Source organism: Cynocephalus volans, chromosome 7 (assembly GCF_027409185.1).
Source record: "Cynocephalus volans isolate mCynVol1 chromosome 7, mCynVol1.pri, whole genome shotgun sequence".
Classification (NCBI taxonomy): domain Eukaryota; kingdom Metazoa; phylum Chordata; class Mammalia; order Dermoptera; family Cynocephalidae; genus Cynocephalus; species Cynocephalus volans.
Genome location: NC_084466.1, coordinates 80,513,153 through 80,540,894, shown reverse-complemented (window position 1 = coordinate 80,540,894; position 27,742 = coordinate 80,513,153). Strand labels below are relative to the sequence as shown.

The 27,742-nt window shown below is 43.0% G+C and overlaps 1 protein-coding gene across 4 annotated transcripts in view; it reads left to right on the top strand.

Annotated features, from left to right (window-relative positions):
* The window catches only part of MTUS2 (microtubule associated scaffold protein 2), a 404,860-nt gene that overhangs the window by 352,006 nt on the left and 25,112 nt on the right, over positions 1–27,742 (top strand). For all 4 annotated transcript variants that reach the window (XM_063103095.1, XM_063103094.1, XM_063103093.1 and 1 more), the window contains one exon: positions 251–317. In XM_063103095.1, the coding sequence (XP_062959165.1) occupies positions 251–317 (67 nt within the window). The remainder of the gene's footprint in view (positions 1–250; positions 318–27,742) is intronic.

Here is a 27,742-nt window from a genome sequence, read left to right as displayed (position 1 = left end):
GTAATATAGAGAAAAGCACAGCCATGGGTATTAGTAATGTTATATTACAAGCTCTGCCATTTGAATGTGATACAAATGAATGAATCAGACTTGGCTTTATAGGCTTTTATATGCTTATATAATGAGAAAATTATCTCCTTAAGAGCTGGACTTATAAATATTTGCTTAATATGATTCATTAATTAAACATGTGAAAGTGCTTATCTAGCATAAAACTAGGGGACTCTCGGTATCCGTTTTGTTTTTGCAGAGTGAAAGTGCCCTTGTGAAAGAAAAAGAGCTGTCAATCGAACTTGCAAACATCAGGGATGAAGTTGGTAAGTAGGGCATTGAAAACGAGGAGCGTAAAGAATGTCTTTTCCTGATTCCTGTGAATGTGTAACAAGAGCAATTATGCCTCCTGTAATAAGCCTGAGCAAACCCGCCAGGATGAATGAAGTACTCACCCAGCACAGTGGTGGGCTGCTGGAGCCTTGCAGGGAGCCATAATTTTTATGTCTCTGTTGTTATAAAGACAGTTCCATAACTGTTCACAATGGAACTAATCAGGCCTTGACTGTTGTCCACAGATGGCAGCACAGACATCAGTCTGCGCTGTGTGCTGTGACAAGCACCGCTCCATCAGCATTCCTTGATACCATGAGGTGCTGTCTGCAAGGTGCAGATGTTCCATGGCTTCCTGCCACTGTACTCCTGCCATGAATACTCTGTGCTCAAGAATAAGGTCAAAAACACAAATCTGGTTGGATTAAAAGTATGAGTGTTCAGTTGAAGCTCTTAATCTTTGGTGGGTGGTATGATCAAATTCATTCTGAACCATAAGGGGTCCTACAAAAAGAAGCATGATCCCCACCCCTGGAGATGTGGTCAGAGACAAGCTCTCATTCTAGGCCAAGGGCCAGCCCAGGTGTTTGCCATGTCCTCATGTCTTGGTCCCATTTTCTGTCTTGACCATCTGTTCTCGCTTCCCTTGGAGTCAGTCACAGGGTGGAATGAACCTAGCCATCCCCCTGGCCTGCTGTTCTCTTTACAGTGGGCACATCTCCCCTGTCTGCAGTGCTCCTTGGAGCAGCCCACCAAGTGCAGGTGTGTTGTCCTCCGTGAGCCTCCTGGGTGGGTGGCCAGCCACATGGAATGTCCGAAGGCCGGACTTCCCCAGGGACCGCAGGCCCCCAGGTGTGCAGTGCCCAGGTTAGTGAGTTCCAAACATAGCTTTCCCTATCCTTTTTTAAAATTTATTTTTTTCTCCCCTGTGAGTTTTGTGACTTCTTTTGTCATTGAAGTAGGTCAGCAGTGGTCTCTCCTCCCCTCTGAGGAGAGGGGGTCCCTGTGGGGAGCAGTGGAGACCAGTGCCCCCAGCCTCGCCTGCGTGTCATCCTGCAGCGGCAGAGCCCGGGATTAGCCAGGTGTAGGCTGCTCTGAGCCAGGCTGCCTAAGAAAGGCTGACCCCACCGGAAGGAAGAGTGGCTGGACGGGAGGGAGAGGTCACAGCCACTCTGTCACCCTGGCTCCCCTCAACTTCCTGCTGGAAAAGCCTCATCCTTCCTTTTGTCATTGTTCTCACGGAGATTCTAACTTGCCATGCCCTGGGTATACACCAGGGAGCTCTTTGCTTATAGCCCTGGAGGTGACTGAAGCCCCCATACCCCCACTAGAGTTCCTTCACCCACATGGCCACCCTCATGGACAGATCCCCACTAAGTCCTGAAACACTCTCACTGAGAGTGACCCCACACTTTCCTGAAGGGAAGCCCCTGGCACAGTCCTGTTGGTGACCCTGCCAAATGCAAGGGGACATTTTCACTGTCCTCTAAGGAGGTCCTGCCATCCATCCACCAACAGCGCCACTGGTTGCCCATGTGATTGCACTGTCCTCCTGTGTATGCCCACACCGTACACACACACACGCACACATGCACATGCACACACATGCACACGTGCAGGCACACAGTGAGGGAGCTCTTCATTGAGGACTCCCCGTGGTCTTTTTAAAAGGACGTTCCACCCCTTCGGTTGATAGTGACTATCTTATCAAAAAGGAGTTCCTCCCTCATCATCTGATTGACTGCAAAGGCCATCTCCCCCCACCCCCAGCAGCCTCACTCACCTCAGGCCCTGCGGTGATAGGTGATATCCATGTGATATCATTCTGAGACCTCTCCTTCCAGCGCAGCTGGACAAGAGCAGGTTTGACCAATCTGACCTTCAGATCAATTTGAGGGTGACACGGGGGTGGGGACAGCTGTGAGCCTTGGCCTCACCTCTGGATCACAGCTCCTCCTACCTTGTAAAGGATGGCGCCTAGAGGCACTATGGGGGCAGCTCAGAGGCACTGGATAGAAGAACCAAAATTCATAATTCACAATGACCACAGTGTCCTAGTAATGTTTCCCACAGTCTCAGGGCCACATAAATACCTCACAGCACCACTTATTAAGGAGGTCTAAGCAACTTTAGTTGTATGTCCTAACAGCCTAGTGGTCTTTGGAAAAACTAATGCAGGGGTCAAAGGAAAAGCTTTCTCTTCACCCCTGAAGGTTCATTAAAATAAATCAACTGTCAAAATTTAACTACTGTGAAGAAAAGGCATAACAAATATTATTTTAATATGCTGGGAGGGAAAATGAACTGGGGAATCACAAGAGAGCAATTTCCCAATAACCCAGCAAGATACAGAAACTTATGTACCATTCTTCATAGGGGAGGGGCAGGGGAATGTGGACAGTACTGTGCAGGGACAGTAAATGGTTATCAGGGATGTGGGAATGCCTGTCCAGGTGTGGTGCCCTCCCAGTCTCCAGTCCCTCCAGAGTTGTTCTTTCCTGGTTATTTGATAAGATTCCTAGACAGGGAATCTTAATTGCATTCCTTTTGGTCAGACACTTTCTTAGATAAGAAAGTCCCTCCAGAAAAGAGACTTTGGGTGAGGGGAATAAGACAAGGTTAGAGGGACCTGGATTCTGAGGCTTGTTTCTGAGGCCTCATATAACTTGAGATATTTGTACAGGACCACGATTACTTGCTAGTGGCGTGTGGGGCCTGTTGGGCTCTGCACAACTGATCAAACCTCAGGATCAGATGGAATAATCCCAGCCTCATGTCCCATTTCACACTGATTTTCACTTCATATTTTTTTACATAGCAACAGACAAAACCTCAGCTTCGCAGGGATTTGATATCATCAAAAGGAATGAAGTGTGAGCTAATGCTGAGCTAATGTCAAAACTGGACTACCCCAAGCTAGCGAGTTCACGTGGTGTCCCACAGAGATCCAGCATCAACGTGTTTCTCTTGGGATTTTAAGATATCCTGCAGTGCCCCTGTGAGTTTACTGCAGTGGCTCAAGGTGCCTCAGCACACAGTTTGGAAACCACAGTCCTAGGGACACCTCCCTGCCCTCAGTGGCCGAGGTGCTTGAGTGTGAAGACGGGTAGGTCTTCCAAGACTCCAGAACCTCAGGGTGCTCATGAGGAATGGTTCATCCAGAAAGGTGTCTGGTATTACCCCGTGTGAATTACACCTCTGGCCACATTTTCTTCTTGTTTGACCAAGATATGTTGGTCTTAATTTAGGGAATGATACAAAAACATTGAATTAATAGATTTTCTCCAAATTTTCCATTTGAGAGATATCAAGTCTATAGCACTAAAATGCTATAAGCCAATCTCTGAGTATGTTTCTCCATGAGAGATGGATGAGTTTTTCGGTGGTTCCTGGGTCTGGTGGTTCCAGACATGGGCTCTGGAGGCAAATGGCCCAGGTTCAGGTGGGTGAGTTGGCTGACCTCTCTGTCCCTCTGGTTCCCCTTCATAGCATGGAAAGTTAATTAAGGAAGAGAATGTGGAAAGTCAACTAAGGAAGAGAATGTACTTAAGCACTCAGTACAGGTGACTCTCATCACTATTAGGCATGTAGCACTTTGATCTAAAGATAGAGGAAGAAATTTTTCACTCTAGGGTGTATTCCTCCCCAGAGGAATTCTGCACCCTGCCCCGTGGGCAAGCTTTGGGTCTGGGGATATGCACCTTGACACAACCGGGATGGGTGTGCCAACTCCAATGCTGTTTTCCTCTGTACTTTCCAGAAGCTTCTCAGTACAGCAGACACTACACAAGGATCACATTGAGTTTTTGGTTTGTCTTACTTGATTTCTGCATTACCACTAAGAATAGAACCAGAATTATCTGCCAAATGAAAAAGCTACTGGAGGGAGGGCAGCTGCGTCCTTTCAGCCCAGCATTCATCCCTGGTGGACACTTTAGCAGCAATATCCAACCCGCTGATTGCATCTATGAAAGGAGAAAACAGAGGGGAATGTGGGGGTCAACTGTCCACTGTAAAGCCCATACATTCTGGAGCCTTGACCTGCAGTGCACCCTCTTGAAGGGAGAAGAGAATTAAACTTATGAACCTGACTTCTGAGTGATCCGTAGAGAGAGATGTGGTCAGTCCCACTTACCACCAAACCTGTCTTTATTAGACCTCTTGTCAGCTGAGTGAGGTGGGAGCCACTGGAGGTGGGGTGTGCGGGAGAGATGGAATTGCCAAAGGCTGTGAATTCAGACATGGAAGAAGGGAGGAAGCTGCAAAACATCAGAATAATTCAGGTGTATTTATTGCAGATGTTACAACAGGTTTGGCCTGTCCCCCAAATCTAGAAATTGCTGCTTAAACTATTTCATACCCATTTAACTGCTGCCCTAAATTCTACCAATATCTGCTAATAAGTACCCCTCAACTGTCCACACTCTTGGGGTGAATAAATGCAATCAATTGCATTTAGCATTTGGTCAGAATCGGCTTTGCCTGGTGCAAGGTCTCAGCCTTGGTGCATTTTGAATCACCTGGAATGCTACGCAGGGCAACAGAATCAAAATAGTTGAGGGTGAGACCTAGGCATTTTTAAAAATCCCTCGGGTGTTTATGAAGTACAGTGAAATTTGAGAATCAATTAACTACACTGAAGGAACAGGGGTTTTGATTTGGGTCAGGGACAAGGTGGCATGAGGGACAGTAGGTAATTTGGGATAGGCCTGGTGAGGGGTCCCATAGTTGAGGGCTCTGGGCAGTTGAAGGCCGGGTTCTATACTTGAGGGCTCTGGGCTCTGGAGGGCCAAGGGAGGGAGGCACTGGGCACTGGTGGGTGGAGAAAGGGTACAGAAAAGGAAGATGCAAAAGACCAATTCCACCCTCTTGGAAATTACTCCTAGGGCTGGCCTGTCTCCTGGAAAGTGGGAGAGGGATACCCTCCTCTTCCTTCTTTCTCTGCCTTCCTTCGCCATTGCCTGCCAGGCTGGGGTGGTCAGGCCCCCGAATCAGCTACCTTCTGGGTTAGGTGGGCTTTCGGGAGCTAGCAGCAGAAGGTAACCCCCTGCGGTATTTACCAACACTTTGCATTTACAATGCCTTCCCATCTGTGATGCCTCTGGGGAGCCACGGCAGAAGCTTCCAGGTATGCAGTTCGGCCAGTGACCTCTACCAGGGACTTTGACATGTGTCATTCCACACTGATTGAGAATCCCTGATAGTTTTTAAGTAGGAATTTTTTGGCGACTAAATTACAAGTAAACTTAGAGAACATCCCTAAGTGAGAGATGTTTTTGAAACCAAATGTGTGGGGGAGTTTTCCATGCCAGCAACCAATTCTCTGACACCAGCCGAGTGTTCAATAATTCCATTCAGTTCTGACACTAATTACTCAGGGTTAGTGCAGACCCCACTTCACGCAGTCACGAGACTGCCCACACTTCAGACACCAGTCGCAAGTCCCAGGGACCACCCACAGTTCTAACCAACCAGCTGTAAACTCAGAACCCTCTCCTCGGGTTGGATAATTCGCTGGAATGATGCATAGGACAAGACCTGTGGAGGAAGGGGGTGTGGAGCTTCTGTGTCCTCTCTGGGTGGACCACCTCCCCAGCACCGTGATGTTCCCCAGCCCAGAAGCTCTCTGAATCTTGTTGCTCAAGAGATTTTGTAACCCTATCGCCAGCCTCCCCTCTCTCCCTGGAAGTTGCGGATGGGACTGAAAGTTCTAACCCTCTTATCAGTTAGTCTTTCCTGAGGCACCCTGAGTCATCCATTAGCATAGACTCAGGTGTGACTGAAAGGGGTTCATTATGAATAATAAAAGATACTCTTATTACTCTGGAAATTCCAAGGGTTTTAGGAGCTGTGTTAGGAGCTGAGGACAAAGACCAAATATATTATATCACACCTGGACAAGGTACTAGAGTTATGGAGAATGAGTCACTCATTTAACAGGGCTCAGAACATCTTATATGTAGCAGGCACAAAAGTCATAGCATTTTAGAGCTGGTCCAGATCTTAGTGACTACAGCCTACCCATCACATTTCAGAGATCAATAAACAGACTCTTCTGATCTTGGCTTAAGCTGGGACATGTGCAAAAAGCACCAGGAAGAAAAACTAGTTCTCCTTAATCTCAGTCTATTCATTCATTCAACAACTAGTAACTGAGCACCTACTTTATGCCAGGCACAGGCTAGGCAGGGTCACTGTGGATCATGGAGAAGGTCATCCCTGTAACAGGGCACCCTCTGAGTGGGGCTGAAAGCATCCACACTGCAGCCACTCCCAAGCCCTGTGCCCCAGCGTGGGACTGCTGCCACTTAGAGGAAGGGAGCACTTTTTTCGAATTTGCACAAAGGTGCTATGTGGGCTAACTTGATCTGGTTCTATGTCATACGGGGGATTCTGTGGTGAATAAGACTCAGCTCATGTCCTCAAGAAGTTTTCAAAGGCTCCATGGAGGAGGTGCTATCTAAGAGGGGGCTTATAGGCTGGCTAAAATGTAGACAGATGCGTATAGGCAGGGAAAGCACAATTATTGAGCACCTGCTCATGCCTGCTGCCCCCAGTAGATGTGCCCTGGACAATGGATGCCACGACCATTTTTCAACATTACCCATTCTATACACCTAAGGAAATAAAAATTCTATTTGTTCCCCATTCCTCTTTCCATGTATCAGAGTTTTCACACTTGTCATTTCATAGTCATAGAACATCTTGTGATGATAAGCTGGAATACACTACTCTCCTTTGAACATTTGAATTTTTACTATTTTTTGTTATTAGGCAATAACAAATATAGTGTTTGCAAATTACTTTTTTCTCTTTGTGTTATTTTCTTGGGAATATATTCCCAAAAGCATGGACCAGTAATTTTGATAGGATTTCACATTTCTAAACTCATCTGTATGTAAAATGTCTTTGTTTATATTGTAAATCAAGATAAAAGATTATGGTGGATTTAATTTCAGTGTAGCTAGGGTTGCCTTATAAAGGGCAAATTAAATCTCTCTTTCTCTCCCTCTCACACATACAAACACACACACACACACACACACACACACACACAGACACACAACTGAGAAGAGATACATACTATCCAATTATATATCAGGGTGTAGTTTGGGTTGGAGCCTTTTGTGGTCCAAGAACAGAGAGGCCCTGTGGAGTGGCTGAATTTGCCAATATCTGTGTTACTTTGTATCTCCTCCAGGGACAGGACTCTGTGTCAAAAATGAAATCAGATTAAGTTAGAATTTTTGAGTTTGTTGTGCATATAAAAGTTTATTATATTCATGAACTGGGAGATCTCAAACCAAAGAATGACAGTAAGTCTCAATTTTATAGCAGTTACAGTACAGTTTATAAAGCATAAAGGAGGAAGTATTTTGACCTTTCTCATGATTATGTCATATATTCTTTTTTAAGGCAAATAGAGCTTTTTAAGTTGATTTTTCTATAACTGATTCATTTGATTTCATTGAATCATGCTGATAAGGACAAAAAGCTTATGTTTGTGTTTTGTTTAGGGTTAGGGTTAGCCATTTAGGGAAATCAAGGTGGCTAAAGTTTTGGTTTAGGGTTATGGGTGGTTGACCTGGGGGCTTTAAACTGTGGCCTCTGTTTTTATTTACTTTTTTTGAACACTGATCAGCCTCCTGAAAGTTTTATGCCCTCAAGTCACTCTACAGAGATGATTGCTCTTGCCTTGGCTTTGGAGTTGTCCCAAATTGGGTCTGTCCTTGGAAAAGTCTTTCCTAGGCCTTGGTGATTATGGGGATGAAAGGGCATTTTGGATTCCCAGGAAACCAGAATCCAGAACTGCATTGAGGGAAGGAGCAAAGATGCTAGAAATAGATTTAATATTTGATTTTTTAAAATCACATCTAAAAATTTTCCAGAAAATGTAGTTTTGAAAATATGACCCTTGATTTTTGGACGGAGTACTCCAAATTCATAAGTCCATTACCAAATAACTGAAGGGTCACTCTTACATTTGTAAGCACTGAAATAGACTTTTCATGTTCTTCCTAGAGGCATATTGTTTCTTTTGCAGACCTTATACCTCAAGTTTTGTTTACAGCCATCAGCGGATGTTTAAGGTCCTCTCTCCAGCAAAACAGAGAAAGAATGACATCGCAGTCTCATTGTTACTGCCTGAGCCTTAAAAATCAGTATAAATTACATAGACCCTAGCAGACAGAAAAACATATGCAGTGCGGCACCTGGGTACAAATGCAGCATCTGCCTGGCACTCCTGGTTGGCCACATGCTCTGCCAGCCAGACCGGAAGCCCTGCTGAAACAAATGCTCACACAGACTGGCACTGGCCCCACGCTGGCCCCACTGCAAACCTCCAGCTGCTTCTTTCCAGGGGCTGCTCAAAGCTGTGACCCCTGAATGTGGTGTGAAATTGGCTCTTCCTTTAAAGTTCTCAGTCACCCCGATGCTCTCCTCTGGCCTTAGGTACCTGCCGCTGCCCCCGTCCCCAGCACTGGTGGACAGATCCCCCTTCTTAGCCTCCGTCCTCTGCTCTGCCGTTCCCACCCAAGGGAGGCCCACAGGTTTTTATCTTCCTGTGGCTCCACACTTAAGAAGGACTTTGCTTCTCTATCTCCACTAAACACTTTAAAAACACTGAAAATGAAATATAGTTTTAAAAGAGAAAGCAGTGTGAGTATTTAACAAAGCAATCTTTCTAGCAAAGTTTCCCAGGTATTGTGCAGAAATCTGAATGGTTAAATCCAGATTTTGATTAAAATCAGCTTATTGAAATATAGCAAAAAATAGACCTAAATGTTTTCTATTACATAAAATAAAGAAATATTTAAAGAATTTTGAGAGCTTTGATATAAAGTTATGGTAGAAACCTACCTTTGTGGCAGTAAGCACCGAATTGTGATTTATTATATTCTGAAGTTACTAACTAGCATGAATCTTTTTGTTTATTCTCATTTATAATTAGCTGCCCACACATACATGCACCAGTTGTGGGTGATTTTACCTTTCATGGTCGTACATAAAATTTGTCTTCTAGTTTTATGATTGTAAACCCTTATATTAACATAGTGCCTAGTACCCACCAAGCTCTGCCACGTGTGTTTTATTTACTCAATCAAGGCAATAAAGTAGGTATTGGTATCTTTATTTTATATATAAGGAAACCGGGGCTCAGAAAGACTAAGTGATTTCCTGAGAGCACACAGTTGGTGTGGGACAGAGGGGTCTGAAATTCTTCCCACATATAGTATGTAAGTTTACCATGGCATCCCTTCCCCTACCACCAAAGTTTTTTTCCCAGTTTTTAATTGTATAAATTGAAAAATCAGATAAACAAAAGAAAATAGCCATTTCTTCCAATCCTATATGACTTTCATGTAAAACCATAATAGAAGCTAGTATGAATCTGCCCAAACATGGATTAGAATGTTAATTATGTAACACAGTTTGATGTTAATTGGTCCTAGACTATATTCATTAGGATTGGGTTCAGGCACAAATAACAAAATCTGAAAACAACAGTAGCTTAATTAAGGTAGCTGTTCATTTCTCTCTTATGCAAGAGTCAGGAGGTGAGCACCAGGGGCAGGTACAGTTCTACTCCCCAGCCCTCGGGGGACCCAGGCTTCTTACAGCTCATTGTCCTACCACCCAAAGAGGACACTGAGACCCTCCTTCTTGTGCCAGTATGGCAGTTGGTGCTAGGGTCATCAAATCTACATTCCAGGTAGCATGATTGGGGAAGGAATGGACAAAGAAGCAGAGAGAATAGGTCAGCTCTCTCTGGGAATGTTTCTAGGAGCTGCACTTCATGTTACGTCTCACTGGCCAGAACTAAGTCACAAGGCAAACTTAGCCATCAGAAAGACTGGGAAATATGCTTGTCTTAATTCCCTTAATTCCCAGATTAGATTCTACTCTCTTCCTCCCTGTCCCAGCTTTAAAGAAAGCTGAGTCAAATTCAGAAACCAGGCTGGCCACTTAGCTTAGTTGGTTAGAGCATGGTGCTGTTAACACCAAGGTCCAGAGTGCCAGCTGCCAGAAAAAAAAAAAAAAAAAAAAAGATGAAAAATGCAGAAACCAAGATGGCAACTCAGAAAAAATGACCAATTCTGAGATGACAAAAGTAATGCATACTTTCTGATTTATAAAAGTATCTCTTATAAGCACACCAATTAAAAGACAGAGTTTGTCAGATTGGACTAAAAAAGGTAAGACTCAGAGATGTGCTACCTAAGAGAAACCCACTTCAAATATCAAGACAGAAAAAAATAAAAGGATGGAATAAAGATATACTATGCTAATACCAATCAAAAGAAAATTTCAGTGTCTGTATTCATATCACACAAAGTAGACTTTTGACTCAGGAATATTACTAGGGATGAAGATGGACATTACGTAATAAAAAAGGTGTTAATTTACCAAAAATAATAACACCACCAAATATCTATGTACCTAACACAATAAAGCTTCAAAACGCATGAAGCAAAAACTGACAGAATTGAAAGGAGAAATAGATGAATTCACAATTATGCTGGAGACTTCAGCATTCCCCTCTCAGTAGCAATAGCAGGCAGAAAATCAGTAGGAAATAAATCTGAACAATACTATCTATGAACTTGATCTCATTGAAATTTGTAGAACATTCCATCCAACAGCAGCAAAATACACATCCTTTTCAAATGCACATGGAATGTTCAGAAAAATAGACCATATTCTGGGCCATAAAAACAAACCTCAATAAATATAAAGGAATTGGAATCATACAAAATGTTTTGGACTGTAACAGAATTAGTCTCTAAATCAGAAACATGAAAATATCTGGGAAAACCCCGAACATTTGGAAATTAAAAAAAAACATGTGGAATTGAATGAAAATAAAAACACAGCATATCAAAATCTGCAGGATGAAAGATTCTCTCTGATCAGCAAAGTTGAATCTTGTTGTTCAACTTGCCCAACAAAATATGGAGAGCACTCAAAAGATACCTAACACTGTCCTCCTAGGTGATCTAGCAGTGAGGCGGGAGTGTTATTTGAAAGAAGGCTTTGATTTAGTAGGTTTAGTGTACTGTCAGAAATTTGAGTGTGACAGTGTAGCTTCAAATAGACTGATTTCCTTGCAAGGTGAACCACCCAGCACAACTAGGTGTGGGAATCACCTGCGCCTCTTACAGGGATATGGCAGCAGTTCTGAGCTGGGAAAAATTCTCACCTGTGATGTCAACTGCCATGATGAGATTTTACTCCAGTAAATGTAATTTCTAAAGTCATTTTAGTTTCTATCCCAAACAGGTGCTTACCCATGCACAGTAATATCAATACTGCAAACTCTCTTAAACGTACCAGAGACTGGGTTTTGTTGCCATGGAAAATACATTATCAGCTACAGTTCCACAAAACGGCTTCACTTTCTCACAGACAGTGATTTATTCCAGTTGGCAGCAACACATTTTTTATTTATAAAATCCTTTTACACCTCTATGCATATCACTTTCTAGTTATTTTATGTGGAGGTGTTTGTTTTGTAATCCTTTAAAATATTTACTCCTTTGTGAATAAAGATAGTTTTGTTTTCTGATATATGTTAATGTTACTATTTTAAAATCTCTGGTTTAATTCTTAACTGACCTGAACTGACTGACTAGGACAGCTCAGATACCAGGGTCTGCGCCTAAACCACGCTGGGGACAAGCACTTTCTCAAAACTTGGAGCCAGCTGCCTCCACAGATTTAGGACTCCATAAATCTAATATTTAAATAGTGACGTGTAGTTCACAAAGCCCTTTCGCATACATTGTTTCATTTGATCCTGACAACAACTATAGGAGATAGGTAAGGTAGATAATAGCACCACTATTTTAACAGTAAATAAATCATGGCTATAGAGAGTAGCAGCAAACCCCAAGTCACATAACCATGAAGGATAACAGAGCGGGCTCCTTATCTCTTTCCTCCATGACCACACCGGGCTGCCTTCATGTTGTAATATCTAAATTGGTGTCTGAAGGAAGATAATAAATAGCAAGGAAAAGACATGACGTTATAGATTTAACCTAAAAATCACTGGAGAGCATTTTGAAAAATATGAGTTGTAAATTACAAGCAATCACATACAAATTATGCAAATATAATGGCCTCCCACTTGTGAGCTTCTCATCACATGGATCTCCTCTTATTTTCTATGTATCTTCAGCCCAGGGCTTAGCACGATGAATGCGGAGTACTTACTGCTTTATTTTATAAACTTGATTGAACCCAGGAGATGTACCCTGTACTGTGCCAGGAGGAAAGGAGTGATGTGACAAAGGCTATGACCTCCTGAAATGTCTATGTATTGGAGAGACAGACACATAAGCAGGTAATTAAGGTCCAGTGCAGTGAGAAAGGTGACAGTGGTCTGGGAGTTCACAGGAGGGTTTGTAACCCAGTCAGGAGTCCAGAAAAGGTTTTACAGGTAAAACAGCTGAGCTTAAAGGAAATGTAGGAGTCAGTGAACAAATGATTCTTCCACTCACTGGATTGGCTACAAACACAGCATTAATGACATCGCGTGCTTCATCTCTCTACCGGTAAATGAGAAGATAGCGAAGACAGTTATGTTTCCCATGTGGCCGTCCCTAAGCAAGAGGTGTAGGGCAAATGAGTCATGTTTACGGTACCCTTTAAATTATTCTCATAAAAAGCAGGGCCAGTGTCTGGCAGAGTTTTTAACATTTGATTTCTCTTGTCATGTCTAATGCCATTATGAACTAGTCTCGTTCACTGAAAGAACCACAGGTACCAGCAGGGTCATATTCAGGTATTCAAACTTAATTTGGCGGTTTATTTGAACAAAGTAATACATAAATTGCAGCGCATGCCTATGTGACATTCCAGTCACTCTTTCTGATAAAAATTGCAGGTTTTTTTAGCCAAACGGGAGGTCTTTGGGAAGTTAATTCTATTGAAGAAGATGATAACTAGACCAATTTTCCATTGCAAGTAACCATGTAAAGACTTACCAGGTTTCAGAAATAATGAATCTGATCAAGAACTCAGGGCTCTTTTGGTTAGCTCAGTTGGTTAGCGTGTGTTGCTGATAATACCAGGTCTGGGGGTCGATCTGTGTACCTGGCAGCTGCCAAGAAACAAAAACAAAACAAAACACTCAGGGCTCACTAATGCAGCTGTTTTCTTTTTACAGTGCTCCTGATGAAGAATTTGGTCAGAGTTTAGCCAGTCAGAATGATGGTTCCGGGTGAGGTGTGTCATCTGGAGAGACCAGGTGGCATCTAAGTGTGGGCATTTACCTTAGTGGATTCACCATGGTCCAGCTTGTTTTCTTCCTTTGTTAGTGCACCAAGAATGGCTGTGACTTCCGGGAAACACCTTTTAAATAAGTTTACTAGAACATGATGTAGAAAACCAAAATACCAGTTTATTAATTTACAGTGAGAAATATATCTCCTTTTAGGCAGAGCTACCTAGAAACCCAAAATTGTAATCAGAGGCTGCTCAGTGGACCAAAATCAATCATGTGCTGTGTATACTAACAGCGTCACTCTCAGATATCTCTGGTCAGCCACCTGCCTAACCCTTTCTTTTCTAGGCCGTCAGTGCTTAGCCAGGGATCCTCATAGGAGGAGGCGCAAGCCTACTAGACACACCTAGAAGCTTTTGCCAACTATCCATGCCCTGCCTTCCACTTCCAGCCACAATAGCATAACTGGTATTGGACAGAACACCCCACGCTACATAGTTATAAAACAGACAAAATACATGAGGCACCTGTTTCCAAGCATTGGACAGTAGGCACCGTAGTCCTGCGATCCTTTAGAAAAGAGAAACACACTGAGTCCTATGTTAGCCCCAGCTTTCTGCCTGGGGCCACTTATCAGACCTGAGCACAGGGAGAAACTCTGGGCAGTGGCCGTCGTCTTGCTGAGTTGAAGAGGCAGATACCAGAGTTCAGGGCAATTGAAGTGGTAGAAATTGTCGTGTGAGCACTGCACAGGAGTAAGCTGAGCAGAGCAGGGCCCTAGGAATTTGCACAGGATGGATTCTCATGTGCTCTTGGGTAAAGGGTAGGCTGCACATACACAGAGAGGCCTGCAGAAGGCAGCTGCTGCAGGACTGAGAGCTGAGTGGAGGTACCAGAAGTTGTGTGGGGCTGGAAATTCCAGCCCAGCCAGCGTGGGGAGATCTCACTGAGCCCCTTGAGCAATCAGTAGAGACCTGAGAAAAGCCAGTCTTTAGGAGTAAGGACCATGACTCTTGAGTCTCTCTAGGACTAAAGACAAACTGAAATAGACCTACCCTAGAAAAAATAAAACCAAGTCGACAGAATCAAAGGAGCCCAATAATTTAACTGCCTGCCAGAACAAAATTCAATGCCAGTTAAAGAAAGTCAATGTAGTACAAACTCCCTGTGATTTATCATCCATGATGTTGAGCATACAATTAAAAAAAAATTAGACATACAAAGAAGAGGACCCATAATCAAGGGAAAAGCTAGTCAATAGGAATGGGTATTGAAATGACCCAGATGTTGGAGTTAGCAGATAAGAAAATTCAAAAGCTATTATAAACACTTTCTAGCACTTTTAGAAAAAGAGGAACAAAGACCTAATGGAAATGTTAGAACCAAAAAAAAGGTTTAAAAAAAAGTGTCAGTGATCTGTGGGACTATGCCAAACAGTCTAACAGATGTGTGATAGAATTGCAGAAAGAGGAGGGAAATTGGAGAGAAAAAAATTTTGGAAAAAAACCAAAACAAACAAAAAACCCTGTCAACCCAGAATTTTATATCCAGAGAAAATTTCCTTTAAAAATTATTGAAACTGGGACCTACAGGGAAGAATTAAGGTTATCAAAATCGTAAATATGTGGGTAAATATAAAAAGACTATTTTTGTTGTTTTTAAGTTTTTCTTATATTTAAATGTTCAGTTCGATGAACTTTGGCTATGAATACATCCATGTAATCACTACCCTAAACAAGATATAGGACCTTTACATTGATCCAGAAAGTTCCCTCATGCCTCTTTCCAATCAATTCTCTCTACCTCTAAAGCAACCACTTTCTTGTTCCTATCACCATGGATTAGTTTTACCTGTTCTTGGATTCCGTATAAATAGAATCAAACAGTATAGACTCTTTTGTGTCTGGATGCTTTTGCTCCACAGAAGAGAGTCATCGAGGTTGCTGAGTGCATCACTGGATTGTGCCTTTTTATTGCTGAGTGGTGTTTCCTGTGCATGAGTGTACCCAGTTCATTTACCCGTTCTTCAGCAGATGGACATGTGGGTTGTTTCCACTTCTGTGCTGTTAAGTAAGGCTGTTATGAATATCCTTATAGAAGTCTTTCTGTCAACATCAGCATTTTCATTTCTCTCAGGGAAATCCCTACGTGTGGAATTGCTGAGTCATGGGATAGGTGGTGAGCTTAACTTTAGGAGAAAATGCCAAACAGTTCTCAAAAATGGTTGTACCCTTTGCACTCTCCCCAACAGTGTTTGAGAGTTCCAGTTCCTTCACGTCCTTGCCAACATTTGTCAGGGATTTTGTTGCTGTTGTCTTGGCAATTCTAGTAGGTGTGAAAAGAATATCTCATTATGGTTTTAATTTGCATTTTCCTTATCACTAATGATGTGGAGCACTTTTTATGCGGTAATTGGCTGTTTGTATATCTTCCTTTGTGAAGTGCTTTGGCCCATTTTTTGTGGCATTATTTGTCTTTTTACTTAGTGGCACCTGTCCCCTTCCCCTGGTCACTTCGGCTCTCTCAGGCTTGCCACAGTCCCACCTGTCTACAGTCATGAAATGAAAAAATAGAAAGCAATAGATTTATTGCTAAAATATAAAACATTTTAAGAGTGCTGTTCTTAAGATTATTTTGAATGCTTGTTTTGCATAAAAGCATTCTGGGTTTTTTTTATTCAGAGATGAGTAAGCCGTAATCCACAGAACTGAAGAATTTATAATCAAGTGGGAAAACACACATCAGCAAGTGATCCTTACATGAAATGAAGTGCTTTCTTAGAATATCTATTTGTCGTAGATGCCACTCTAGGCCCTCTTGCTGGCACACTTTTTCCCACGATCTCCCTGGTAATCTCTATGCCTGCGGCTCCAGCTACGGCCTGTGAACTGCTCCTTCCTGAATGCACTTCTCCAGCACTGATCTTCCTCTTGAGCACACCCCTCGGTGAACCACAGGCAGTATGACTCTTCACGGTCAAAGTAGTTTTGTTTCCACCCACTGCATACTCCCCACCTCAAAACAAGACAAAAATTCTCTGCTTCTCCTCCTGCATTTCTATATCAGTTAAAGCGCAAATGAAGCTTCTATAACAAAGAGACCCCCAAATAAGAATAAATAAGATGGAGGCTACTTTTCTCTTGTGTAATAGTCTAAAGATGAGAGGCTCAGGGATGGCCCCTCTGCTCCACCAGGGCCTTGGGGACTCAGCTTCACTGTCCCCAGGCTGTTGTTCCCATCTGTACTATTGAGGCTGATGCACACGAAGAGCCTATTTCAGCTCAGGGAAAGGGAAAGAAGAAAGTAAAGGGCTAGAAATTTCCCTGTAACAATATGATCTAGAAGTTGCACGTTTTCGTTTCGTCACATCATGGTAAGTCAGAGTCACATGGCCACGCGGAGCTGCAAGGGGGTTGGGAATGGGACCTCTAGCGGGAAAGCCTTTTCAGTTAAAACTTGGAGAGGACTATTCATGAAAGAAAGAAAAGGAGATGGGGGACAATTTACAGACTCAACCACAACTTTTTACCTTAGTTATTGACATGTCACAATTCACAAGGTGACCTGATGCAGAGGTCTGGAGTCACCGTTGACTCCATCTCTCTCTTTCCTTCATGCTTCATATCCAGTAACAGGTCCTGTGGATTATAATTTCGAGATGGGTCCTAATTCTGCTTTCTCCACCTCATTCCTATAGTGACACAGTCTCTTCTATTGCAAAAACCACCTCGTAGTCCTCTTAACCCCAGCCTTGGCCCTGTCTCCCCTCTCCACTGCTACCACTGTGGGTATATTTGAAATGCAAACCCGACTTCACCTCCCTGATTAAAACCCATTAGTAACCAGAAACGTGTTCACCTCTGGCAGGAACAGTTGTTGTCTCTACTAGAGGGTCTGGGGTAGGAAGGAAAATTACTTTTCACTGTATTCCCTTTCATAGTGCTTGAGATTTTTTTGATATGCAAAAAATAAAAATCAAAACACTATGATAGAGATGCTTCAGTGGCTTTCAGTCATGTGTAGGATAAATGGAATTTTCAAGCTTTCTGGCAAGGCATTTGGGGACTGCTGTCTGCCCACCGTCCCTCCCTCCCCCCAGGTATAACCCCTGCTGCTCCCCCACCCACACCCCATGGAAGTTCTGCCCACTTCCTCTGCCTCTACCTGAACTACCCTGTCCCCCGCTCACCCCCCAACCTCCCAGGCTTCCTGGAAAACTCAAGTCTGCCACCACCTCTGTCATCCCCACCTGGGCCGTTCCTCCCCAGAGGCTCTTGCTGCACAGCACTTCCCTGCTGCTGTGCTCCCATCACACACTACTGCAGCCTTGTCACGTTACTGGCTTTGTTCATTTGTCCATGGGATCTCCCTTCCTGCCACTAAACCAGGGGCCCTCAAGGGGAGAGTCCATATTTAATAGTCAAGGTTAGTTTCCTGAATATATTATGCAAAAGATTTTGTGTCTGAGGAATTTGAGAGCATATGGGAAACATTACTGGGGGAGACAGAGCTTACAAGAAAAACTCTTAAAAATATTTTTTTGCATTCACTAAAATAAAAGAATACAGCAGGCTCTGTGGGCCTGAGTTCTGAATACTGAACCCTTACTGCTTTGCCATTCAAAGCGTGGTCCCCAGATCAGCAGGTCAGCATCATCTGGGGGCTTGTTTGAAATGCACATTCTCAGGCCTGACCTCAGCCCTACTGAATCAGAAGCTCTGGTGGTGCTGGGGCAGCCGTCTGAGTTTTAAAAAGCCCTGCTTGCTGTTGATTCTGATGCACGCTCAAGTGCAAGAGCCACTGGCTTAGGACAGAGTGATGTGGCACTTACGAGCATGGGTTTGAGATACCTGTGGATTAAGGTTAACTTGGTTCTGCTGCTCAGGTTCCTTTTCTGTGAAATGGGAAAATTAAGCAGGAGTCATGCCTACTGAACTTCCCAGAGTTTTTGTGTAGTTCCATAACCCTCTCTATGGCGAGCACTCAGTAGAGCATCCAGTGCCCCGTGAATACTCAGTACCCACCAGCTGCCGAGTGCCTGAGCTAATATTTACTGGATGATTAATAGAGGCCAGGCAGGCTGCTAAGCACTTACTATGAGTTACCCCACTTAAACCTCACACTGTCCCTAAGAGGTAAATCCTAGTGCAGTACTCATTTTACAGATGAAGAAACCAAGGCTTAGGGAGGCTGATAAGCAGTGAGCAGGACTCAGGCCCAGGTGTGTTGGACACTGAAGCCCAAGCTTTTACGCACTGTGCTTTACCCACCACGGCACTGGGAGAAATGCCACCACTGAAGTTGTCCCGGTTAATACGTTTCACACCCAGCAACTGTGTAGGCTATCCTTACAGTTGTCATCTTTGCACACTATCATTTTGGCCCTGTTTAGGGTTGCATGTCCAGCCCTATTTCCTGCCCTGAAAAGGGGTAAGCATGCTTCATCATCTGGCCTCAGTTTGTCTTGTTTTTCCTCTAACTTGCCACTCTTTCTAGCCCCACATTCTAAAACTCATCAGTCACTCCTGCTTGCACTTGGCCACCAGTGACCTCAGGGAGGGCCAGCGTCAAGCTAGCCAGGCAGTGTGCTGGACGCTCGTGAACATAAACACATTTAACTCTGGCCTGAACACTAGGAGGCAGCATGACCTTCGTTTTCCAGTTGAAGGTCACTTCTCTGGATGTCCACTCTGTCTTGGAGATGGTGTAAGTTAGAACAGTCTGCGTGTGGGCAGGAAGCTGGGACTCCACAGAGAAACTGCTAACACACAAGCTACGAACTCCATGAGAGCAGTAAGGGGCCGTTCCAGATGCAGTCGCCAGTGAAATGCAATTCACCCCTGCAGTGGAAACACAAACCAGGACCACCCAGCATCTGAAGGTGGGGCTGCTCCAGGTATCCTGACAGAGCTGCTGCTCTTTCTCCCACGCCACTGTCTCAGGCCTGCCCCCACAAGAAGGCGGCCCGCACCTGATCTTAGCAGACCAAGGACTCTCGGCTCTGCAGGAAGTGATTTCCTGGCTTTATTCTGTGTGCCTGGCATCATGATGAGTGGTGGGAAGCCATCGAGGAAGGAGGCCCAGCCGAGGTCTAGCCAGGGCATCAGACAGACACTTCTTTTAGTAATAAATGAAAACACATTCTTGCGTTATTGTCGATTGCCTAAAAACCTTGCTTCATCTATGTCTGTGCCTAAAAATTAGTGGATAGAAATAATTCAAGGTGATCTGCTTTGTTCCTTGGATGTGTTTGAAAGTAATGCGAGAGACTGGGAGGGGTTGATGGGGAAATTCGTGCCTCTAACACTTAAAACTAGGTTCTGTAGGTTTAAAACCTCAATCCTCCATTCCTGTGCAAAAGTGAGGGCAGCAAACCCACAAACAACAAATAAACACCATCAGAGGTCGGGCAGACCTCAGAGAGGCACCGCCTAAATCCTGTGGCAAGCATAAACTGCATGGGCCAGGGCATGCTTTGCACTTGACAGCCTGAAAGAAGGAATGGAAAATTTTGAGCCTGTTGCCATCAGATGCATTAGAATTTATTATCTGGCAGCCACTTGGCCTCGCTCCCTGCCCAGGAGCAAGTAAGGGGGATAGGGCTGCCCAAACCATGGGATAGGGTAGTGACACGCTGGGTAGTGAGGGTAGTGACACGCTGGGTAGTGAGGGTAGTGACACGCTGTGGAATGGGCCCCTGTGACGCTTATTCAGTGATTGGGTCATAGGACTTCATTGTGCAGAACTCTCTAGGGTGAATTCTACACAGTGAAGAGGGGTACAGGACTTAAACTTTTGCCTCTGTTTAAACATTTTTCAGTAATTTATTAAAAGCTCTTTCTAAAAAGGATGTTCAACACCAAGGTGATGTTCCCTGTATAATTTATGTAACTAATATTAATTTGAGGTAAAATTGAAGGGTCATTTTTTGATGCCACTTTGCAGAGGAAAAAACAATTAGAACTAGTAACTGCTCAAGCACTGCAACCACACGGAGCCGTTATCTGCCCTTTCTAAAGCCTGGGCCTTTGGAATGCCCCCTGCATAGGGTATTATATAAGCTGGTATCATGAAGATGCTTTTGAAACCCACAAAGCCCAAGTTAACCGGAAGAAAGGAAGAAACAGGCTCTATGCAAAACCATTTCCCTGTAAAGCCATTTCCTATTTATGGGCTGTGGTGTTACTAGTTCTCACGTGGGTAGTGTTTTCTCTTTTCAAAAACTTATGATTACAACCACCCTCTTAAGTCCATTTCCTCTTTCCTCCTTTGCCTGTGTAAATCATTCTTGTACTTTTCTCCCCTCATACCCAGAATGTTACTTATAAGTCTTGCAATTATATTCACAGAAAAATCAGTCATTATCCATTTGCTGAAATGCTTTTCCTCTGTCTTAAAGACCACATAGAATGGCACAAAGTATTTGTTGCTAGAAAAGAACTTTTAACTAATTGGGATTTTTGTATCTGTTTTTCCTTATATTTCTTTGTTACCCTTCTTCCAAAATGTGGCAGAATAACAGTGTTATTACTCACAAGAGCACTACTGAGATTCAGTCCCCAGCTTGGATCCTGACTTGCCCTCTGTCTAGCCAAGTTAGCTTAGAGGAGCTTTGCAATTTGCTATGAAGGTTAAAGGTGTTAAGACTGTGTGTTAAGAAGTTCATAAACTATAAAACATGTACAAATGCCAAGCACTGATATTACAACGAATTTCTCATGTCACTGGGGACTGAATGATTCTGCAAAAGCACGTTTTCCCTGTAGTTGAAGCTTATCTCTTTTGGGGTTTATTTTGCAGGGAAATCATAATAAAAAAAACAGTATTCCCTTCCCTGTCTCCCTCAACAGAAGACAGTGGACATAAAGTAACAAGAGTGACAAGAGTGACTCTGCATCATCATTACAATTCTCATACAATTTCACAATGCCAGAACAGAAAAGGGGCTGAACACTTCAGGTACCCAACCTCCTCATTAGATGGATGAGAACGTGGGGACCCAGGGAGGCCGAGTGACTTGCTGAAGCTCCCACAGCTGGTGAGGGGACAGCCTGGACTGCAGACAGAGCGGAGACAGCGGCCCCCCTGCCCTGCCCACCCTCATGGCTTCTGCCTGTGTCTCTCTTCTTATCTGACCTCCTCTCTGCCTGGACCCTCACTTTTTCCCCCACAACTCTTCTGATCACTTGTCTTCTGGAAACTCTGATCTTCAGGATTCAGTGTACAATGAGTTATTTAATATCACTCTTGTGTGAAAGCACTAAGGGATGGGAGATCTCTTTGGGGATCTTGAGATCTCTGTAGTCGTCCAGTTCAGGGGGTGTATTCCCGAAGTTTCACCCACAGGTAAGTACAGTCAGTGCACTTTATAGTGCCACCTTGATAAAAAATCTTTCTGTATTTGTCACATAGCATTTGAAACTCCTAACAGCTAATAAATGCTCTTCATCTTACAGCCAAATCTTGATTATTCTTCCATAAATCATTTACAGACCCTCAGGGAGAGAAACACATCTGTCAACCTGCCCCACTTCACTGGGGGAGATTTAAAAACTAGAGTCTATCCTGAGGCCTCATGCTTTTAAGACCTCAATACTGTTATAAAAGAGACCACAGCATATGAACCATGTGATATAGAATATCATAATTAATCATTAAAGTGTCACAGGGCTTGTCAAAACTTAGCAGTGCTGAATTTTATATTTTTCATACTAACTGACAACACCCAGCATCCAGAAAGGCCCTTCCTGGGTATCCTGGGCCAGAGGAAACTTCCACTGTAACATTTGTGGACTGTTGATCCCTAACTGTGCGTTAATTAATTTATGAATTCAGTAGAGATTTGTGCAGTACCTAATGTGTGGTGTTTGTCCCCAGCGGATCCTCCAGTGTTCCCATCCCCTTCCGTGGCACCACCATCCCCAGTTGCTCAAACCAGTAGCCTGAGTCATTCTTGATTCCTGGCTTTTCCTCATCTCCCTCCTCCAACCCAGGAGCAAATCAAGTGGCCTTTGCCTCCAGATGCATCCCCAGTCAACCCATTCCTGCCAGCCACAGCCTCAGTCCACGTCACCAGCAAGTCTTGCTCCTGGACTCTGAAAACCTCCTCCTCACTGATTTCCGTGCCTCCTTGCTTGCCTTCTGTGGTTTGTTCTCCGTGCCAACTACCAGAAGAATCTTTTAAAAGCTTGATTACTTCCTGTTATCCCTGCTTGAGACTCTCAGGAGCTTTCTGTTGTTAGCAGAGTATAACCCTAACTCTTCCAGGGACCGTACACTCGTGTATTGGTCCCTGCCTCTGGAGCTTCTCCTGCGCCACCCTCTCCTCGGTGGACAGTCAAGCCTATAGTTGTCCTCATGTTCCTTAGTGTGACAGACTTGCTCCCACCCCAGGGCCTTTGCCCTTACCGATCCTTCTACCCAGAACTCTCTCCCCACCTCTCTACACTCTTCCTCTGAATGGCGTCTTCTTGTCCATCTTCAAGCAGCCTTCCCTTCTCCATTCCTTCCTTCCCTAGCATTTTCCTATTTTACTTTCTTTACTACCATTGTCGAAAGTCTTTGCTATCTAAATTTTTTGCTCATCTGTTTTTTTGCCCTCCACAATGGCGCCTCCATTCGCCACTATGCCTAGAACTATGCTTGGCACACAGCAGGTGACTGCCTATCTGACCACAGATACAAAATGGACATGGCACTGGCCTTGCCCACTGGAGAGGCAGGCAGACAGGCAAAGAGATTTACTGCAATTCAAAACAGCGGGTGCTGTAAGAAAGACACGCGGTGACAGTGCCTCACCTCTGAGGTGCTACAACACCTGCACACGGTGGGATGGAGGGCAGAGGTAAGGGGCGAGGCCTGGGCCATGCTCCAGCCTAAGCTGTGTAGGTCCTCGCCCTCTCACGCAGGACCTGAGATCAGTTAGTTACTTTTTCTGAGCTCCCATCTGCTCTTTGCAAATGCACACCCAGTAGGGTTACAGTGGGTAACAATACCTGTCTGGGTGAGGCAAGACCGTGGCCACCGGGAAATTTGTAGAAGGGTGGCCCTTACGAATGCCAGCTGTTATTTTCCCAGCACCAGCTCCCCTTCAGTCAGCAGGCCCGGGAGATGCAGCATGGACCTGCAGAGGTGAAAAGGACCCACTGACTCGTTTCCTCTTGGTGCATTCATCTTTCATACATTATTTTCAGCCACTCCTTCTCTCTTTTCTAACATTTTCATCCAAAACAATAATTTACAGAGAGGGTAGGGCCATACAGGGCAGTGTGTCCAGGTTCTCAGGCCTCTGTGTTGTCTGAGACCAATCTTGTCACCCTGCAGATGTTACTGTGATCTAACATATTTGGACAAAGACATTCACCCCAGAGGGCATTTTTCAGGCGTCACGGCTCCCCCTGGTGGTCACTGATTTGTTACAGGATCACTACCACCAAAAATGGAAAAGAAAAACCACAACTTCACTGCATAAAGATATACATGATCTCTAATCTCATGTAATTTCACTCCTAGGAATTTATCCTAATGAAAACAGCAAAATGATATATGGGTGAACATGTCCGTTGCATAACTTCTAATGGTGACTCTTGGAAACAAACCAAACGTCCAACAATAAGGAGATTGTAAATTACGTCACTTAACATTTTTAGGTAGCCATAAAAATGTTAAGTAGTAGTACATGGAAAATTCCTAACAGAATACCAAGAATTCACACCCCTGCAACACTACAAAGGAATCATACGATTGAAAATTCCATTTTCTTTGTGTAGTGAGATTATGGGTGATTTTTGAATTTAGTTTCTCCTTGACAGTTACTTTGTCTTTTCAGTTACTCCCCATCTCCTGAAGAAACAACTTAATCTTTTATCTGCCTGTGGTATTGCCTTCATTGGTATGCAATGATAGTGACCGTTATAATAATAACATATATAGGTACTGTGTATGTATATGTATAATATACATACTCTGTGTGTACACATGTAATAGTAACATGTATGAGGCTACTTCGCAAAGTTCATGGAAAGATTTGTACTGTCTTTTTTTTTTGGCAGTTGGCCAGCACAGGGATCCGAACCCTTGACCTTGGTGTTATCAATACCACACTCTAACCTCGTATTATCTTTTAATTCTGTTTTTCCACTAACTTTTTAAAGTACCCTCATATCTGTCATATATCATCATATTTCAATGATTTATTTTATAATGATTATATCTAAAGCACTCCCTATGACATGAAAGGCAGTATAATATTATTCCTATACTCTCATCATGAGCTATAGAGCCAGATAGACCTCTTCCCTTTAAGTCTATTACTGTAGCCCTCTGTCTTTGCTACCCTGGGAAACCATTGAAAAGTTACAATTATTCAAGAGACACTTGGAACAGTTGTTTAAAGCACACTGATCTTACTTGCTGAGTATTGTCTTACTTGATTTGTGAGCTGGTTGAAATTAAGCTTGTCTTATCAATGGTTCCAGCAGCAATTGTCCTCTGCTCTTGTCTCAAGAATCACACAACAACTTAATGGTTTACCTCATAAGTTGGCAAATAGGTATCTTTACGTTATGTATGTCTGAGGATGTTCCAATTATATATATTATGTATGTCTGAGGATGCTCCATTATGCAACTTCAATAATATTTTAGGTATTTTTACATACATTTTTACATCATATTAATAAAGATCAATTATTTAAAACTGTATGACAAATTCCAATCCTGCTTTTGCTTTTTAAATTCATGCTATGAATTAGAAGTGACATATCTCTTGGCCAATCATATTATTTTAAAATTTATTTTCTCAGTTTTCTTGATTCTAGGTATTTATTGTGGTGGTGTTTGCCTGTCACTATAAAGGTCCAAATGTTTTCATATGAGTAGAAATAAAGAAAGAAATAATGAAAGTAAGACTCCAGATGTTGCCTAATGCTATAAAATTAGCTTACATTACTCTCTGTATGTAAAAATGCCCCAATAGATACATTTTTGAAAATTTACCAGAGGCAAGAGGATATTTATTTCTTAGGGACTCCATTCTTGGAGCTCTTTCCCTAGGTGCCCTGGCAGCTCTTATTATCCAGTATCTTCTGCAGGCCTGGGGCTTACAACAGAGGCTCACTGGAAGAATGTAAGTATCACCTCTCTTGCATGTAACAGCAGTTGGGAATTTGGGAATTGGAGCTATATGAGTGAAAGTGAGTACTTTGCCACTTTATGGACAGCAAAGCTGAGTTCATGATTTATTGAAGGCAACAGTACAGTTCAGGGCCAGTGCTAGGACGAAAACCAAGCATCTCCGAGCCCATGAGTCATCCTGCCCCTGACATGAACAAAACTGCAAGAAACATAGAAGAGTCTGACTACTGGATACCACAGCCTTCTAAACCCCGGTCTTCTCCTTAATTGTGATAGTCATTTTTAAAATCTTTTTACTTGTAAAGCATACAAACAGAGGATAGGGATTTTATTAAATACATATTATTCCAGGTGTTCAATGTACAGTGAATTCTGTAACTTGACCCACAACCTCCCAAAGGAGGAGGAATAGAAATACACATTTTTATGACAAACAGAATTACGCAATCATACTATTTCTGCATCTTGCCGTTTTTGGTTTAACGATATATTACAGATACCAGTCCATGATACTGCAACAAGATTTTATTCTTTTACTGGTTACATACACCCCTCTGTATATAGGGTTTATCCTATATGTTTGTTGGATTTATCATCATTTATTTAACTAGCCCCCTGCTATTTCCCTAAGGCAAATCGTGGTGTAATGATCAACCTTGACCAGAATTTTTTGTGTACTTGGGAATTGTTGTGTTAAAAGCTACGTGACATTTAATTTTTTTGCCAGTGTAACTGATTTCTTTTTATCCATTTCATTACCTTCTCATCTGTTTTATTCCATCTGCATAATTATAGTCAATATATTGCCTTGATTTTCTACAAGTTAAAGATAGTGATATTAGCCTATGACAAATAATTTTTCCCATGCAAAACAGTACTTTCCAAAGATGAAATAAATGTTGTTTTTTTTAAAACGTTCATTTGATTGTATGTGCTCAATGTATCCCTAGTTAAGAAACAGTAAGAATGGTTCTTATGTTCCTTAGGTTTCACATATATCCATGCATATATGTGTGTGTGCATGTGTATATATGTATGTAGGTATATAAAACAATGTAGTAGTGAGGTTTCCATTTTTCTTTTACTGTGCCAGCATATGTCTTCACCTTATTATATACAGTTTCTTTTTGGTTGTGGTTTTTTTTTTTTTTTTTTTTGGTGGCTGGCTGGTACAGGGATCCAAACCCTTGACCTTGGTGTTACAACACTGCACTCTAACCAACTGACCTAACCGGCCAGACCTTATATAGAACTTTAAAATCAGAATATTAATTTTTCCTCTATAAAATATCTAAATTTATCCTCTGAGATATTTTCCCTGTCATGTTATTTTTTAAAATTTTTTCTCCTTTTTTTGGTAAAAACTTTGAGATATAATTTACTTACCATACAGTTCACCCATTGAAAGTATACAATTCAATGGTTCCCAGTATATGCACAGAGTTGTGTAAGTGTTACAATCTATTTTAGAACATTTTCATCACCCCAAAAAGAAACCATATTCTCTGGTTTTCACCCCCTTAATGCTCCCATCCCTGTCATTTAAATTTTGAAAAATATCTTTGCCCTCCAAGCAGCCGTTTCAATTATACTCCCACCAACAGTTCGTCGAGTGCCTGGTTTCCTCATACTGTACTGTATTATCAGAATATTTTATCTTTATCAGCCTCGTCGATGAGAAAGTATTTCTTGCTTCAGTTTGCACGTATTTAGTCATGAATGGTGCCGACCGTCTTTCCACGTGTTTCTTGGCCGTTCTCGTCTCCTCTCTGAGCTTCTTTGTAGACCTGTTCTAAATACAAGCAAACACTTTGGAGTCTCTGCTTTACTTTATCGCATCCACAAGTACCTGATCCATGGGGCAAAGGCAACCATGAAGTTAGTTCACCCTGAATTACAGAAACAAAAGCAGCCTCCAAACAGGCCCCCATGTACTCAGAAACCCTCACGGGGGCTCCTTACCTGGGGCTGCCCAGTAGAGGTTGTAGAGACTGTGATTCCTCCTAACATGGATAAAATTCCTGCTCCTCTGCTTCCCTGAATTTGACTTTGT